Source organism: Columba livia, chromosome 11 (assembly GCF_036013475.1).
Source record: "Columba livia isolate bColLiv1 breed racing homer chromosome 11, bColLiv1.pat.W.v2, whole genome shotgun sequence".
In the NCBI taxonomy this organism is placed as follows: domain Eukaryota; kingdom Metazoa; phylum Chordata; class Aves; order Columbiformes; family Columbidae; genus Columba; species Columba livia.
The window spans coordinates 3,753,561-3,772,470 of record NC_088612.1 but is presented as its reverse complement, the minus strand read 5'-3'; the positions used below and the strand labels follow the sequence as shown (position 1 = coordinate 3,772,470).

The following is an 18,910-nucleotide window of genomic DNA, read 5'->3' as shown; positions in this document are numbered from 1 at the left end:
GTCAAAGTAATGTTTACAACTTTGCTTTGCAAGTAGCAGCATTGCGTGCATTAAAAAAAAAACCACACAGAATATCTGTGAGAATATTAGCTGCTTCAGACTATAGGCTGATACATGATCGCATAACATGTCAGCACAGGAATACCTGCCTGAACACACTGTTGTCTCATAGCAGAAGCACTTATGAGACAGTTTTCCTTACACCAAGTGCTCTGTATAGTTATAAAGCAGTAGATTCCGCAGGACAAGTTGACAGAAACTCAAAAAACATATAGAATCAATACACAGGAAAATGATTCATACTTCCATGCAACTCAAAAGCCCAGCAATTCTAGTAATCAGTCTCCAGAGAAGCCTGAATCGTGTCAAATTCACCAAACACTCACCTCGATACCTGTATCACTCTACCCATTCCAGAGGTCATTGACTCAACTTCTAATATTTCCCATGCGAGCAAAAAGCACGGCCAGGAGGCTGGTGGGTGCAGCGCTGCCGGAGGGACGTCCCTTTCTCAGAACAGGTGGTGATGAAAACCCTCTTTGAGCTGTTCTGCATTCTTTGGAAACTGATTAAACTGACAGCCCAAAACCTCCCGAAGACAGACGAAGCATTTTAGGATTGAGTCACTTCCAGAAAACTGACCAAACTACAAGTGGACAAAGCTAAAGGAAGATATTCATGATGAAGGCAGAATTTGGGGCTCTGCATAATACAGCGTATGTGCACAGCGAGACCCATGATTTGAAATACGCTGGTCTGGTTACAATCTATCAGGGCACTGCATGAGAAAGGCATGAGTCTCAGATGAGCTTTTAGCTAAAAGGAACCTTCTGATGAGCTATTAATACCCTATTTTTCCAGCTACTTTGCCTTTTTTGGCACTTTAAACAGAGTTACCTAATTCAGGCTAGATAATTTAGGTTAAGAGCATCTGTTTTTATCTGCAGTGAAAACATACTCTGAATGCTGCAGTCCATCAGTACTGTTTTCTTCCTCAAGACCTTTTAAAATACATTTTAAAATGCGTTCTGAAGCATCTCCAGAGAGAGTGAAGAAAATCTAGAAGAAATTAACTTCCTTGAAAAGGTACGAAACACTGTCCCAAGTTTCTAAGCATTGGGTTCCACTATGCTTATAGGTATAAAAAAAGACCACATACATGGCTGGAAGGAAGTTTAAGGAAGGATATGTTTCTAGGAAATTACTTTAATGTTGATCACAGGGTAGGAAATTAGTGGTGAATTTAATGTACTTTGTCAAAGAAAACAAAATATATCTTGAGGAGTCAAAGTACCCCCCTGTCCGACACGTTTCTGTTAGGAAGAAATAGTTATCAACAAATTGCAGAAAAAGCAACAAGTATTTAGATGATTGCTACACATTTTTGTTTGTCACTTTTATGGAAGTTTTCTTTCCTGATCGCATCACAAAATAACCTTTTAAATATTCAGGACTCGGCATTCTTGGATTAAGCTTCTGCAAGCCTTGACCCCAAACTTACATCACTTAGGAGTTAAGTATTAATGCACAGCGCCTGTTAGTCTGTCATTTCGTTGAATAAGAGTCAAATCAGCAAACCTCCAGAACTTCCACCTCCACACAAAGCCAGTGGGATCCTCAGGAGTACAGGACTCCTTTGAAACTAGCGTTTAAGATGGCAAAGCAAGATATCACAAACCAAGAGTATTGTTCAGCAAACAGCAACATGATACCTCACTGAGAGGTGACACATGTATATGTTAGTGCTACGCTAGATTTGAATCCAAAGCATGTGTTTATTTGCAAGGTCCAGCTATAGAGTGACAGCCTGTATCTCTGGAGGTCGGGTCAGGGAAACCTAGAACAGCTGCTCAGATTTTCCCAGAAGCGTGTCACACACACAGGGACACAAAGAGCTGTTCCACAGCACAACAGATAACCTCTGATGCAATATATCCCTGCTCCAGCAATATCTAGTGCTTGTCATCACAGGCTTCTAAAACAGCATGAAACCAAGCATCTAGTGTATGTAACATATACATACCACAATAATCCACTTCCCCCCCAAAAAAAACACTTCATTGATTTCAGCACAGTAACTGGGAACGGAGGTTTCACCAACTGGCTTATAGGCTGGGTTTAGAAAAGAATTCTCCAAACATCTATTGATTCTTCAGGGTCTTGTAATCCTCGAGAGGTGGGAAGTTTGACTTCAGGATAAGATCCCTGGGGGGTCTTTAGGACTCCAGATGTGCAGAGTCATAAAGACAGGGAATTCTCTTGAGTGCTCACCTGTTTCTGTGCCTAAAAAGATAATCACCAGTACCAAAGACCTATAACTGTGTTACTTCCCTTACCTTGGTAAAAAGAATGTTTTCCCCATGGAAATGCTTTGCCCGGTTGTGGAAGGAAGATCCACAGCAAAAGCTTCCCATACTCTTCGTGGCAGGCAAGAGTAGGGCAGTATGGCATGGGGAACCTGCCGCAGGTACCTCCCTGTGTAGAGGTGCATGGAAGAATTCCCAGGGAAATAACTCCTACTCCCAGCGCAACAAGGAGCAAATCATGTTGCTACCCAAAAGCGATTCATTTGTGGATAGAACAACACAGAGACCCAAAAGAAAATACACTCTCTTTTAAAAATGCAAGCCACATTGTCTTCCTCTTTGCATCTGTCAAAAGCCAAAACAGAGCATAGATGTGCAGCTAAACGCTGCCAAGTAATGCAAATTGCTGCAAGCTGAGAAGAAACCAAAAAAAAGGGAAAAAAGAGTTGCAGTTCCTTTTAGTGAAGTGTAACCTCCCTAAGTTCATGAATTCTGTTATCTAGCATTAGCCACTTGTAAAAATATTAGCTTCTGGTTTTCCTGTTTCTTCTGCTGGAGGATTAATTTCAGGGAACTTTCAATCTTTCTTTTGATTCTAATGCTCTTGAAACAACTGCTAGAAAAGCTGTAATTTAGTCCAACTCAAAAACGAAACCCAACAAAATGTAACATTTTATTCACAACCATTTTTTATACTAAATATATGGTTCTCTTCCACCAAATCATTCACAAAAAACAAGCAGACAGAAGTACAAGGGAGACCTATTCATAAAAAAACCCAAAGTAATGCCCTTGTTCTATGATGAATCTGTTGCCGGTCTTGAACTGTCCATACACACAAACAAAATACTTATTCTTAGCAGCTGCAAAGAAATGCAGTCTTTCCTAAACCACTAAGCTGCTGATTGTAAAACAAGGTTCAGGGCATTTATTTGTTTCAAATCTGTTATGTACTACATCTCCAACCAGGTTTCCATTTTTTATTAATCCAGCAGCTGTGCTTCCTTGGAACAAGAGCAGATCATAAAGCCCAGGATGAAGCACAAAAGAACACAAGACAGAGGGAAAAGTGCCAGACAGTCCATGGTGCTCTTCAAACATTTGCTGTTGCTGCTGACTTGACTTGAAGAGCAAATATTTACTGGCACCAAGAGGCAGTGTAAAACTCTACATTAGGTAGTCCCTGCTCCACCTGTTAAATTCAACTCCTTACCAGCCAGGAAGAACGTCTCTGACAAATGAAACCTGTAATTATAAGTGATTATTTTTTAAATTCTACCTTTAATGAGAGCAGCACACCCACACAGAAGTCAATGAAATTGCAGACTGAAGATCACAAACACACGTACAGGCAGAAAGGCGGACAAGCAAATTGTCCCGAAGCACATCCCCCTAGAAAATGGGTGCCGGAAGATCTGGCTATGAAGCCAGAAGCAATTTCCAGCTTCCTCCCCCACAACAGCTCTCACTTTTTCACCTCTGCCATTTAAAATATTTTAGGTAAAAAATGTCTAAATCCTCACAGATTTGCAAACAGATGTGCTGGGGGAAGTGGTTAAAGGAACATTTCACACTCCTTGTCCAGCTAGAGAACTAGCTAACAAAGGTAACGCCAAGCCACAGCTTTTTTACGGAACCACCCTGAGTAGGAAGCCAGGAGCACTCTGTGCTTAGTTACCGAGTTGCTGCTGCGTTCCTCAGGAGCTTTCCAGAAATCCCCCCGGAGCCACTGAATCTCGTACTTTCTCCTCATAAGAAGCTGAAACAACAACCTCCTTCTGCAGAACTACTTAATAAAGACCAAGAGTCCTGACCTGAACTGGTCAGGATCACTCCTTCATATGTCCCTTACAAAACTTTCACATGAATATTATTTATCTCAAGTTAAGTTCATCTTTGTACAGTGGTGAGATCAGTGTTACATCTAGAAGTTATTGTCACTCTGGAGCTGCTCTAAAGCAGAAGTCTTATTAGATTTTTTTCTTTGAGAGAAGATGGCAATATATTCTTCAAAGCAAGCAAAGAAGAGATGGGCAATTTTCAAATAAAATGCATTTCTGTCTTCTATTTACATGTCTCAGAGCAGTAGACGTTCATATTTCTACAATTCAGACTAAGTCTTCCACTTTTACTAATAAAAAAATAGCTCAAAATGTTAAATGAATGGTTTCTTTAATGTCCTGGTATGGCAGCCCCACTTACTGTTGGAATGATTAGTTCTTTATCTAAAGTAGACCTATGGGTAAAGAAATTACCATAGATACTACCATCAGCCTTATATAAAATACTAGGAAACAAATGTCTGAAGGAACAGCAAGCTGTTTCTCATAGATTATGTGTAATGATCAAAGGTATTTACAAGGAAACAGGACTTGTGTAGTTTATGTATTTTATGTTACCTCATTTTTACCTAGAGTACTTTTGTCTGAACACTGCCCACTGACCAAGTGGGACGTCAGCTGGACTGTTTGCACTGTCTCAGACTCTTCAACTGAAATCCAGCGCTGGGTTATACAAGTGCTATTGATTCCATGCACAACTCTTTGAATGTCATTTTGACGTAATGGTTTGCAGGTAGTTTAAGAGTGAACTGTATTTTGGATGTCTTACGTAAGAATTACTTGGTTTAAACAACTTTAGAAACCACCAGTATGTATACTATTTCTTTCTACTAAGTGGACTTCCAGTGTTCTGTAGGACTATCTCCAGGCTGGATATTAAAGATGGGAAGAGGAATCAAGGTCATGATCTTACCCATATTCCCAAAGTTTGGATGAGTTCAGATACAAGGCTCTGTTTTTATCTTCTGCCTATGAATAAATACATAAAACAGCTCAGTCGTACCAAGGTGTGCTGGTCCTTTCAGGGTAATTCTCACACTGCGACTCCCATGTGGTACAGCAATCACGGTTTCTTCCCCTAGGAAAAGTAAAGAGCTGTTTTAGAAGTTATCTTGCATCAGGGAATTTGCACATCACATAGGTAGACTGAAAACTGTCAAATGTGTCTAAGAAAATATTTAACAGCTTTCACCATTTTTCTATTAAAAATAATCATATGCTGTTTTATTAAGTACAGTATACCACGTCTGTTTGCTATGCTTTGCAATTATTAAGGCCTATGAATGGCCTTGTAAATCTTTCTTGTTATTAGAAAAATTATTTGCTATTAACAAAACAACTGAAATGTCAGTAGCGTATTAGGAACATATTTACACTCCGTTGTCCTAGTTTTATTTCCTAATCACTGAACTGACATAAGGAATCTGCTAAGTAGTACTTCCCCCTTACAAAAATCTGCAGCTGTTCAGTCTCGTTTTGCCCACACCTCATTTCCTGCTGCAGGTCACAACTTTAATAAGTGGCAGGACTTACAGGAAATAAATCATCTACTTAACACTAAACCTTAACCAATTACAGACCAGTTAAGAGCAAATATATATTAGCTATAATGTATGTTATAACAGAGTGTCTGCATCTAACTTACCATATATAAGATCATTCCTTCCAGTAAGAGCCTTAATTTAAAATTAACTGTAAACCAAACCAGCCCTGAATAGAACATGTCAATACAAAACAGCTTTTGGCTGCCTGAAGGGCCTGTTCATATATAAATGTACAACACACTTACTTCAGTGCATTTTACAAAGGCAGAAAGTTATTACTTTCCATTTCAAATGTAGGAAATCTGTAATTTGCCCAAGCAAACTGAGTTAACAGTCAAATCAACAGACTAGAGACTTTCATGCCAACAAGAGCAGTGCTCTTGGACAAGGTATGCACAATACACAATGGGGATATCCACAAAAGGATGGGAGAAGTGTCCAAGCAAAGTACCAACGTGATGTCTCCCATTTCCATCACAGCCCAACTGCAAATCTTTGGAGCAGGATCTGCAAACATGGGCCCATTGCAGGAACACCCCACGGAGGGTGCCCTGTTCAGTGATGGCATTAACATATATCCAGGGGCTGGTGTAGAGGAAGCTCATTTTTCCAAATTCAAAAAATAATGCAAGTTGAAGGTCAGTTACACATTGGCTCCAGAATTACTCATACAATGCATAGAAGAAGAATATCCAAGTTTAGTTTTAACTAAAAAACAGTTGAAGAATGTTTCTTTCCACTTTAAACTGGACCCTTTTATAGTAGATGCTAAATTATCAGCTTCTGGTTAACATCTCCTTAGCATAAGTATGAAATCCTGCCAAATGTTCAGGATACTTCAAGCAAATACTGCAATTATTTTTTCTGAAATAAACACCTTCTTATGTTACAGTTTTTATATCGCCAATTTCTAGGAAGGTCATTTAAATATAACAATTTATTTTGGATGTAATAAAATATGATCTTTATTAATTTCATACTTGGGTATTCCACCAGAGTGCAAAATACTACAGTAAGAACAATAATACAGCTAAGGAGCCCTGGAAAAAACATTAACTACTGAACCACTTAATATCTTTTTGCATCTTGGTTTTTCATCAGACGAATTGCTAAAGATAGCCAGGAGGTAGTGCATGTGTATATCTTTAAAGCAAGGAAACAACTACTGAATTCATATGTGCTCTCCAGTATCTGAGAGAGAGCAGGTTTGAGGGGCCCATCTGTCCCAACTGGGTCAGCCCGTCTTGACAACCAACCAGCAGTTACAGCACAAAACCTCAGTAAGAGTCTGACCACGAGCAGTTCTGAATCCACACAACCGCTGTTTTGAAGTGGAACCAAGGGCGCCCCGTGCTGAAGGGATGAGGCCCAGATTTGCAGATGTGCAGAGATGGGTAGGACTGCTCCTCTTGAGAACAACCAGGCTTGTTCTGCTGTGCTCCCTCCATCTCCTTACAGCAAGCTCCGCTCACCTCAGCAGGCCTCGTTGATCCCTTTTCAGGATGCTTCACATTCCTTTAGCACTACTGCAGACATTCCACCCTCACCAAAGCACTCTCTGATACGGTCCAAAAGTCTCATGGGGGTGCTAAATTTGGTGTTTCTCTGAGGCAGAGACAATATTGCCAGCAAGTATTTTATTTGCATTAGAGGAGATGACCACCACAGCAATGTTCAACCCCTGCAGCCCCACAGACCTGTTAAGAAGCCTGACAGCAGGAGATCTGTGCAACCTGACTGAGATAATTATGACCTAGGGCAGTCTTTCCATGAGATGAAGTAAATTATAGGAAAAAACGAAAGTGAGATTTTAGGAATTACAAACTGAGATGGGGAATTGGAAGAAGATGGGTCAGAGCTGACCTAAGGGCTCCACCTTCTCCCGAGGACAGCTTCTACTCCCTACAAAACAGCAGTTACAATTGTCCAGGTCTGGCTCCAAAACTCTATATTCCAAAGGTCTCCCATTTCTCAGCTGAAACATATAATTCTTATTCTTAAAGGAACAAAAGGCCCTGAAAAGCCATTTAAAAATTGTTATGCTGTACATTTCCCATTGAATCATTAGGATCCACACCGTTAAAAGCACTGAACCCTTATGGAAATATAAGAGATTGTTACCCTGAAATCTATATTTAGAATTTTCAATTATCTTTCCCCCGCTTATACTATTCATGTATCTTTGAAAGTTAATTGATGAGCTTTGTACAAAGCTGAAAACAACTAAGCTCAAAATAACCTGGAACGTGCAGAAAACTAGACTTTAAAATCTGATTTTAGGGTCATAAAGGTCACCTTAAAAACTGGTTAGATATTGTCTCTCTGTTCTAACACTGCTTCCACTGTAGGGATTCCCAAGTGCATGTGGGTCACCCTTCTCCAGCACCTGCTTGAAATGAGCTTTCTGCTCTTACCCAGGGGCTCTCGGCAAATGTGTGTTCACACACTACATACACACTGCACTTGCTTATTAAGCTCCCAGAATACTTTTGCTTTAGATGGCAAGGTTTGATCCTGTTTCTACAGTGTTAATGTGGATTTAGATTTTGGATTTCAATGAGAGCAAGATCAGACTCCCTGCTATGGTAAGACTGGGAGCTAATCCCCAGGATCAAAATAAAGGAGCCACATTCCTGAGCTCAATCCAATTCAGCAGGTTTTATTTATTTTTCCATGTGGGCCATGGTGGACCCATTTACTGTTTCACATATGGGCCAGTTGGGATTTTTTCCCCTCTCTCCTCTTACAGCAGTGCATGGGGTTTATTTCAGGCCTATAAAAAAACATTTCTTTCCATGTATTTGCTCAGCACTTATCTGCTGGTCCTCCAGTTCTGATCAGAGGCCTGTTTGGTCTCCAAGTACAAAGAACAATAGTCCAGGAACAACTATCAGCACAAGGGAACTAAAAAGCTCAAAAAGTTTTAGTCTTATTGCAGGGGCTCACCTCCTCCACTCAACATTTGGTGCTGTGGTATGTGCCGAACTAATTACAAGAACCAGTGCAAAGCCAAATACATATATTTTAAGAGACATCTAAACCAGACAGGTATTTCTCCAAGTAAGACAAAAGACATCAGGAAGGTAAATAAGGAGGTTTCATACTACCTAATAACAGCTCCAAGTAAAACAATCAACTAAACAGAGCTATAGACAAAACTGGTTGGTGCTGAAGATGCAGCATTCACACTATGCACATTGCAGGTGCTTCACTTTGGACTAGCTCCAGCCTGATCCCACGGACTGCATATTCTCTACCTGTTGGGGAACATTCGGTGCTTTTCAGGAGCACATCTTCTGGTTTAGCTTCATGCAAAAAAAATCCAGTTTATGCTCTCCAAGACCACTCCGTGATGTGAACTGATGAGCAGCATGTTAGGACCATGATGAAATTTGCTTCAAAAAAATGTACTCCTTATCCAAACTGAAAGGCACTCTATCCCTCCCCACACACAGTTTTCCTGCCAAACCAGCCTCAGTTCCCTCTTCTGGCTCTACATATGGTTGATTTTTCCCCTTCCTCTCAGAGTGTTTCTGATTCCATCTCCCACCCCAGATTCCTTATCTAATCTGTATTCTGCCCTTCCTTTTTTCCCTTGATCCAGCATATCTGTACATTCAGTCCTAGGTCCTCCTCCCACCTTCTCATATCTGTTTTTCCTTCACTTTATGAACATAAGATGTCTTTTTTTCTTTTCAGCTAGTCACATCTTTCTCTCTCCTCATGTGATCTCATCACCACCAGTCGTAAGTCTGAAGCTCAGGAGAGTCAGGAGCTCTCCACGAAATCTCTTCTGTAACGTGAGGCAGGAGGCATCACAGAGTTCATCTCATGGTGCCCATTCTACACTGCAGCAAAGCAGAAAGCAAGAGAAGCCTCAAGGAGTCTTCTTTAATAGCTTAGCTCTATAAGAGCATCATGTTATTTTATTCTAAGAAGACAGCACACACGATGTGTTTGCGGTTACAACATGCAACAAGCTAGAGCACACTTAAAAAGACAAATGTTCAGAAATGTCAACTGTTAACATCCAAGAAGCCTCCACAGAGCCTGAAGGAAAAGGTTATTTTTTTGTGTAAAGGGTTATAATAAAATATGTGTTGATATTCACAGATATTGCAAAAGACTCGTCCATGACCAGAAGACAATTGCCTGCCAAATTTCAAATCCCTGATCCATGATCAAGTCCAACAATGGAAGGTATTAAGACATATTAAAGAAAAGGTTTCAGGAATGTTTTGACAGTGGGAAACAACATGTTTTTCTCTGCTGCGTCCTTGGAATATGCTGAGTTGTTTGGGCTGAATTATCTCCAAAACATCCAGCACCTGGCATGGAAAGTTTCTCATCCAACTGTTGAATTCTTGGCAAAAAATCATTCACATAAAGTGAAGTATCAGGCAACCTTGACGATGGAGGTTGCTAGCTCCATGCATATTGATTTAAAAGATGGAAAAAGAGGCAAAGTAGCAAGTTGTAACAAAACTGAGCCAGCTGATGATAGCAAACGGGGAACCTTGCAGAAGGCCCCTGTTTAGATAAATGGGCAAAGTGGAATTAGATTTTTTTGTTAAGTGTTCTTGGGGATGATGACATAAAAATATGTGATAGTAAGCAACCAGTGGTAAATTACACAAACACCATAGCAAATAAAACACATGGCAAGAAGAAGTTAAAACAGTTACAAAGCTATTGACATTGAAACAACTGTAGGGAGCTTTTACCAAAAAGCTAGGAAACATAAAACTTGGAAGCTTGAGAATCAAATAAAACCAGATTAGGACAAGTCCGTGCCTTCAACTCCACTCCCAGTTAATTTCAGAACCAGCATCTTCTTCCTTGGTATCAGAACCAGAACATTTTCCTACCATTTCTTGGCAAGAGCGGTGGAGAAAGCAGACATCAGGGCCCAATCCTACAATATTTCCATGCGCGCAAAGTGCAATGGAGTTAATGGGAGTTCCATGCATGTACCACTAGTAACATCAGGCCCGTGATATCTCATTTCCCAATGGGATGGTACATTTTACAACCTATTACACTTTTTGTTTGAGTATCATTAGTCAAACCTTTAATCATTTTACCAGAATGTTTGAATCTGGCTTGCTGGCAGAAGTCTAACTTACTTTGTCTTTCAAAGGCAATTAAGTGTTAGTGGAAAAAAATAAAGAACTTTTGAAATGACAGTTCGTTTCATATTTGCAAAACAGTAAGCTTTCTTTCAGAGTTGTTTAGTTTTCCAATCAAAGGCACTAATTTTATGTAAAAACAAATTTTAAAAGATAGTAAAACAAAGGGAGCTGTTTATTAGAAATCTTTTGCTATCAATGCCTAATTTTCTTTTTTTAAAATATGGACCAAGATAACTAGGCACTTTTATTTTTCCTTTTATTGTCATATTAAAATCTTTGGCACTTGCTTTGCTTCCAGTTCTTTAATTTGCCTCATTGCAGAATAAAATGTACATCCTGCTCACAATTTTACAAGCTCCCTCTTAATTACATGCCTGTCGTATCAATATTTTACTTCTCAACGCTAGCTCTGGAAGCTTCCAAATTACTATTTGGAAGATATTGTGTCTCCCTTCACTCATACATTAACACAAAGAAAGCACGGTGGTATTTCCACTTTTCATTCACACAGAGAATAACCTTGACCCTAAAAAAAGATTTCTGCACTATCACAATACCAAGAAAATCATCAATTTTTTTAATTTTAGTAGTATGTATACTGTTTTGCTTATATGAGTGGTAATTCATTCATACTATCTACCTGCTACAGCGCACAAAAATATTCACTTTTTAATTTAGATTACTTTTGCTCTACATATGTATTGAATTACAGACCTGCACAGTGTAGGATAGCCTAACTCAAAACCTTGTAGATCAATACAAGTGATCACACTGTAAGCTTGCAAGCTTTAGGATAACATGCATTGCACTTCCAGTTACATCCAGTAAGCAGTGGGTAATGCAATAAGAATTAAGAATGATTCAATATACAACAGCTCTTTCAAAATCAGGGCACAAGTGGAATCTTTGCAGGCTGAACAGCTTTAAAATAGATGCAGCTGTCAAAGGCAGGTGCTTCATCCGTTTAAAAAAATACCTGCTTGCATTTGAATTGTGAGTATTGACTTTAAGAGCACCAGATCATCACCCTTGTGTCTTGTGGATCTGCAGGAAGGTAATGAACCCCAGAGGCTCCATCTCTATGCGAGAAATGCACATTATGTGTTCAGAAACAGAAAAAAAATAGATGTGAGGCAACTATCTCACATGATAAACAGGTGGGACATAAATCGTGAGACTGCAGGGAGCATCGTTGGTGAGGGTGGAAAGCACAAGCCTTTATCACCAAACCTTGCCTGGATATCAACACGGTCAGACTCTCGAGGCTCCAGTAAAGAGTCTAGCTCTTATAGCCCTCCTCTTAGATTTTCAATACTACTGAGACCTACAGAGTTACAGTAAGATGCCAATTGTTTTTGAGAAAGAATGGCAAAATATAAGCCAAACATACAAAATAAAACAAAGAGAAGTATTATTTCCTTTCACCTTGTACTTTTTGTGCCATATAAGTAGTTAACTTGCCTCTGAAGTTGAACTGTCTTTAGATACTTTAAAAAAAATAAAAGGCAAAGTTAAGTTGAAAACCAGGCACTTTCAATCACAGGCCACAATTTCCATAAAACCATCTATATGATGTTTCCATGATTTAAAAACATTGCTGCAGCATCACATATATAGCAACATGAGGATACCCTCTAAAATAAGCTGTGCATCTTGATGGTTATTCCTGATAGAATGAATTGAGTAGCTCTATAAAAAAATACATATCTCACATTCTTTCCTAGCTATACCCTAATGTGTGGTATCCCTCATGGAATTTCAATAGACTAATCTAGCACAGACTTTACAATAAGTAGCTTTGGAAAACTGCAAACAAGTATGTAGTGAAAAGGTCAATACTCTGCAGTATTTCTGTTAATACACAAGCAGAAAACATAGTCAAGGACAAATTATCATAGGATCAATTTGCAACCTACTTTTTTCTGGTGAGACATGTGCCTTAGCTTGTCCCCTCACAAGCCTGCACGTTGAACCATCTCCTGCACAGACTCCACAGTTGTCTTCCTTGGCATTGCTCCCAAGTTGTCGATCACAGCCTACTGCCTGCCAACATCAACACCACAGTCAGAAGGAGGGCAAAGCTGTAGTAGACATGCTCAGGTTTCTGGAATTTTATTTATTATGTTTTCCTTTTGATTTTACGAGCTGGCCTCATTCTTTTAAAGCATATATTGCTATTTATGATTTTAAAAGCACGTTATCATTTCCATTATTTTAAGGATGAACCACAACAACTGGTACATTAAGCTATTCAAACGTAAGAAAACACATGAATCAATTTCCCACTATTTATGTGAATACCATTGAGCGTTACTCTTTCCAACACAAGAGACAACTATGCTATTTACAATTTATTTTTCATCACCTGTTCAATTATGTCTGAGAAAGGATTAATGGAATGAAATAAACCAGGTTAAAAATTTAAATGGCACTCAGCCTTCAGCTTCATAGACAAGCAACTGTGGGGCAGTGCCCATAATCTGGTATTTTGGCCATAAAAACTGAACTGGCATTCATGTGGATCTCCTGCTTGCCATTCACATCAATGTCAATCACAGATACATTTGCTAACCAGGTTTTAAAAAACTTGGATGATTTAGGTCTCACCTTCTGATTTTTTTGTTTGTTTGTTTCTGAATGTGAGACCTGACCTATAAAACTTTGCAATGGTTATTACAAAAACACCCAACCTTAAACGCTTCCAAAAATTCCAAAAGTGAAGTTTTTAAAAACTATCAGTTGAAAACTCTCCTGTTCCAACTCTAATGAAAACATTTTTCCAGGTTTTCCTTTTTCTTCATATCAGTCAGCCTACAAGAAGCATGGGACTGAGAATGGGAAGACAAAGAAAAATAGGTAACATTGACTAAAAGCACCTTCTTGCTGAAAGGGAGATAAATATTTGGTCTCACCTATCTTACCCCTCACCATTTCATAGATGAAATTTGTAGGGAGTACCAAATGCTGAGCAACATGTTAAAAAGCTTATATGCAGCTCCAAGTTTTCTCAAGGCAGCCTATATACCTCATATCCACACAACCCTGAGAAGTGCAGCTAATTTGTCATGGACATGTGTATTTAACCAAACTGACAAACAGATAGAAAGCACTCCGGAAATTCACAGTTAAAACCAGTGCTAGAATCCTGAAACTGGCCAGCACACTCCTCTTCCTATATAAAAATGCTTGGAAGGGGCAGCCTGAGCTGCCAAGATCCACTGCAGCTGTGCTGTGCCAGAACCGACACGCGATCCCTCGGAGAGGCGAGGACCGAGGCCGCACGGCAGCGGCAGGGCTGGGGCCGCCAGCACCCGAGTTAACGTGCAGACACCCACACCACACAAATCAGGCACCTCCGCTGCCAAACTTGGAGAAATGCAATCTTGAAGTTTCACGTGTCTATAGAAAAGACTCAGCTCCCACTCCTTTGCCTTATTTTCCTAATTACCAGCAGGATGACCATGAGCCAGCACTGGGCCCTTGTGGCCAGGAAGCCAATGGTACCTGGGGTGGATTAGAAGGGGGTGGTCAGTAGGTCAGAGAGGTTCTCCTGCCCCTCTGCTCTGCCCTGGGGAGACCACACCTGGAATATTGTGTCCAGTTATGGCCCCTCAGTTCCAGCAGGACAGGGAACTGCTGGAGAGAGTCCAGCGCAGCCACCAAGATGCTGAAGGGAGTGGAGCATCTCCCGTGTGAGGAAAGGCTGAGGGAGCTGGGGCTCTGGAGCTGGACAAGAGGAGACTGAGGGGTGACCTCATTAATGTTTACAGATATATAAAAGGTGAGTGTCAGGAGGATGGAGCCAGGCTCTTCTTGGTGACAACCAACGGTAGGACAAGGGGCAATGGGTTCAAACTGGAACACAGGAGGTTCCACTTAAATTTGAGAAGGAACTTCTTCTCAGTGAGGGTGGCAGAGCCTGGCCCAGGCTGCCCAGGGAGGTTGTGGAGTCTCCTTCTGTGCAGACATTCCAACCCGCCTGGACACCTTCCTGTGTAACCTCATCTGGGTGTTCCTGCTCCATGGGGGGATTGCACTGGATGAGCTTTCCAGGTCCCTTCCAGTCCCTGACATTCTGCGATTCTGTGAATTTCCTCTATCCTGCACTCTCGTAAGAGGAGGACAGTATGGAGGACAGTTTATGGCGCCTTCAGCTGAGAGACATGCTGCACTGAACAGCAACTCCTGACTAAAGATTGTAAATAAGTTACTCTAAAGAAGATTATCTTCCTATTTTATCACCAATTAGTATTGAGAAATGAATGCAAACACCTTTTCGGAAACAGAAATTGACTGGGCTACTATGTGAACCAGAAAGCAGATACAATTTCACAGGATATAATAATATCGTGCTCAACACATCGGCCTTAGTCTCAACAACTTTCTTTCAGTTCCCAGCTCCACAACAGCCTTTCTTTTTGATCTTTGAAAACTTCCTGTGCTTTTCGATTCCAGTGTGTGAAAGGGTTTAACTGCACTTCCCCACCTCACAGGGATGTTAGAAGAACAAATCTCCTCAAGATTCTGTAACATTCAAGACAGCGTAATGATGGGGACCATACCAGTAGCTGAGAGAGTCTATCTATCTCTCGGGTAGATTTTTAAAGTATTTATTGTTCTCCACTCTTTCTCCTCCGCTTATTCACACAAAGATACTACCAGCACATAGAGGGAAATTGTTAGAACTACTTCAAGTGTAATCTCTCCCCAGATCTCACAAATGCATTTTCATTTCATAGTGTAATCTCATTTTCTAAATACTAAGAATTCATTTATTCACTCATCAATTAATTCTCAAATGAAAAATTAGGCTGCACATTGTGATAGTCTGTGTAAGAAATTGAGATTTATATGAGTTTAAGCTGTTGTATATTCGTAGGCTATGGATCCTGCAAGCTCTTGGTGGGAGGAAGGTATTGAGAGAGCAGAGCACTAGCAAGACCAGCCCATTAAAGCCCAAAATGATAAAAATAAACATACATACTGAGCTGTTACACACAGTCACTATGAAAATAAACTCTCATTGCATATAACAAAAATTATCCAACTGAGCAAACACAAGGCACTATTGCATCCACCATGGAATGTAAGAAAAAAGATAATCAGCACAGCAGCATACTTCACAGGGCTGTTTCATATAGTATTATTGCTTGCTTTTTTTTTGAGTAATACACAAATGCCACAGAAACTAAACAGGAGTGCTAGCTGCAAGGGATTTCCCTGGATGTGGGAACAGCTTTCCGGCTCCCCTGCCAGCAAAGGTTCAGCCAGATGCACTCACCCTCTGCGGACTTCCTTCCGACATTATATTTACATCAACTGTTATGAGTATCAAGCAATGCTATTCTGGATCACAATTTAGGCCTGAAATGAGTACAGAATTTCAGATTTTGTTGAACAAGCAGCACCCAAAAAATTTGCAGGTTTTAATGTGACAAGCCTGAACTTTAGACCTAATTCAACAAGTGTTGCTACCGTGCGATCTTAGTGAATCAACACAAGGGTGGGGTGTATTTCAAACCTGATTGTCTAGATTCTGCCTTTTTCATCTGTTTGTAAAAGCTTGATGATAAGTAGTATTTCTCAGACAAGCGGACAGCCATGGATCTCACCAAAACAACGGGAAGGTGCACGGTACAGCTTTCAGAATCAGCCCTCAAACACATCTGGTATTATGGCACCAAACATCATGAATTTAAGGTGCTCATATTTTAGCCAACAACTATTAGAAAAGCACAGTTTTGGAAGAAGCATTTTAAGAGAGCACATGTGTATTTGCAAGCAAATCTGCAACAAGGACGAGAAAATGATGTATGGCAGCAGCCTTCCTCAGCTCACACGCCACCTCAGCAAGCCAAAGAGCTCTGATGATTTTCACTATTAAGGCAGTTGTTAGGGTTAATTTACCCCACACTGCTCGCTGTTTACACAGCGAAGGGATAAGCTATAAACATTACAGGCAGATTGGGAAAACATCTGCAGGATTTCAGGGCATATTCAGAAATAATTATATTAGGTGATTTTAACATAGGCTGCATAAATGAAATAAATGATAACACGCACTGTGTAATGGAAGGAGTGGGACCCTGTCTAGTAAGGAAATCTGCAATCATAAATACCATCATTCAAAAAAAAGATACAAGCATTGTAATGACTATGTTGGAAATGAGCTTCTCAGACAGCTGGGAAAATACTGACCAATAGGCAACAAGAAGAACAATAAGTGGAAACAATATAAAATAAAGTATTAAGAAAATGGGTGCTTTGTGCGTTTAATAAATTGGCCATGATGGGGTCTCTATGAATTTGGATATGATGGCGGGATTATTTTCAGGAAGAGATGCCCGATTCAGGACAGAACATTAATATATTATTTGACTGTGTTCTTCTAATGAAAAACATAGAAATATAAAAAAGAATAATACCGTTTTCTTACAAGAAGTTGGGATAGAAATAATCTGATCAAGCTGCCAACAGAAATGCTCATCTGCTTCAACCAAGTTATAAGCCAAATGCCATATATATATATATATATATATGTATGTATAAACCAAATGCCAGTGCTATTGTGAAAGACAATACCAAAGGGTGTTAAATATTTTGTAACATGCTTAGAATAGTCTATGTAAGTTCAGAAAGGCAAAGGAAGAGCAAAAGGTCAGGGTATAAAATACTGCAATACAGATGAAAGAGAAAAATGAAATTGCTGCTGATACGTTAGGGGTGACTACGGAATGCTACAAATATTTTTGCAAATGTGAATCCAAAAATCACTCAGGAGCTCCCACAGCTGTTTCTTTAGCTCTTATTCACATAGTAGGATTTCAGCTGAAGAATTAGACTTAAATAAATAAATAGAGCATGTTAATTTTGATTTATGAAGGTCAAAGTATAATGTGTTAAATTCAAGGATCTTCCTTTCCTAAGGAGTTGTCTGTAGTTAACTACAATGAGAAAATGGACAGGATCACAAGGTGACAGATTTTTAACTGAGCTTCCAATATGGCAAAAAAGCACTGGAATGAAAAATCTGGAACATCTCAAACCCCCTTCAGGGTCTTCTCTTAATAAACATAAATACAAACATGGACTAGAATTGCCAATGCAGAGCCCAATGCAGGAGCAGCTTTTGCAATTCCAGCTTTCGCTTGCTAGACCAGCTGACCACTCACCTCCAGCTGCAGGCACTCTCTTTCATAATAGGCACAACACCATTTTTTGTAGAACTCGTTCCACTGAGGTGAGTTGTCAATCATAAAATAATGTTTCTGGGATGTTAATAACTCAAGATGACTTCAAATAAAGAACCTGAAGATATCCTATGCTCTTCAAAGGAAGAATACTGAAGTGAAACATGAGTAAAACAAGAGATCTGTGCATAAAGAGCACCATTTAAGCGTTAAGTATCATTATTACTATCAAAAGCATGATATTATCTACCCCAATATACATAATTATATATAACATTTCTCTTTAGAAAGGGGGTCTCCTTCTATGGTCTTCTGGAACCAGAGTTCGCGGTACAGCCAGAAAAAACAAACATACTGAGTTCTGCTAATAGAAATGGCCACAGAAGAATAAATCACTGCTGTTTTTATTTGTGACAGAGACATAAATTCTATGAAACATTAAGGCTGAAGTTGCACTAGTGCCATTCGTTCTCTACCTGCTGTGTCTTAGACTAAGCTCTTTAGCAGACAGACCATTTAAATATCCAGCAATGTGTATGTTAAATACTATATCTTTTTCTACGTTGACTAATAAACTTTTGATTGATATAGACTGCCATTTATCAGAGATTCCATTAAAATGAGAAGTTACATTTTTCAGTGTTCTATGTTCACTCAAGGGGCCGGCAGCAATCAAGGAGTGATTCCCTTTATTAATGTGATTGGGTTTAATAAAATAAAAACAGAAAATCAATTCAACAATACCTCAATATGACATAATTACCGTCCCTCAATGGGACAATGCCCAGGGAAACCCAGCTGAAGGCTGCTCTGTCTGAATTCACACTCATATGCCTCCACCAACCCAGCTGTTTCAAAGGATGCACAACCGTGTGTACTCATGAAAGAAACTGCTAT

The 18,910-nt window shown here is 39.8% G+C and overlaps 1 protein-coding gene across 9 annotated transcripts in view; it reads right to left on the bottom strand.

The window, feature by feature from the left end:
* The window catches only part of ADAMTSL3 (ADAMTS like 3), a 205,429-nt gene that overhangs the window by 60,912 nt on the left and 125,607 nt on the right, over window positions 1–18,910 (bottom strand). For 8 of the 9 annotated variants that reach the window (XR_010475224.1, XM_021281229.2, XM_065075918.1 and 5 more), the window contains 2 exons: window positions 12,740–12,866; window positions 5,151–5,225 (listed from right to left, as the gene is read on the bottom strand). Coding sequence is in view for 8 of the 9 variants with exons in the window: in XM_021281229.2 (XP_021136904.2) it covers window positions 5,151–5,225; window positions 12,740–12,866 (202 nt within the window). In the remaining variant the exon portion in view is untranslated. The remainder of the gene's footprint in view (window positions 1–5,150; window positions 5,226–12,739; window positions 12,867–18,910) is intronic. The other variant, XM_065075921.1, reaches the window with a different exon arrangement.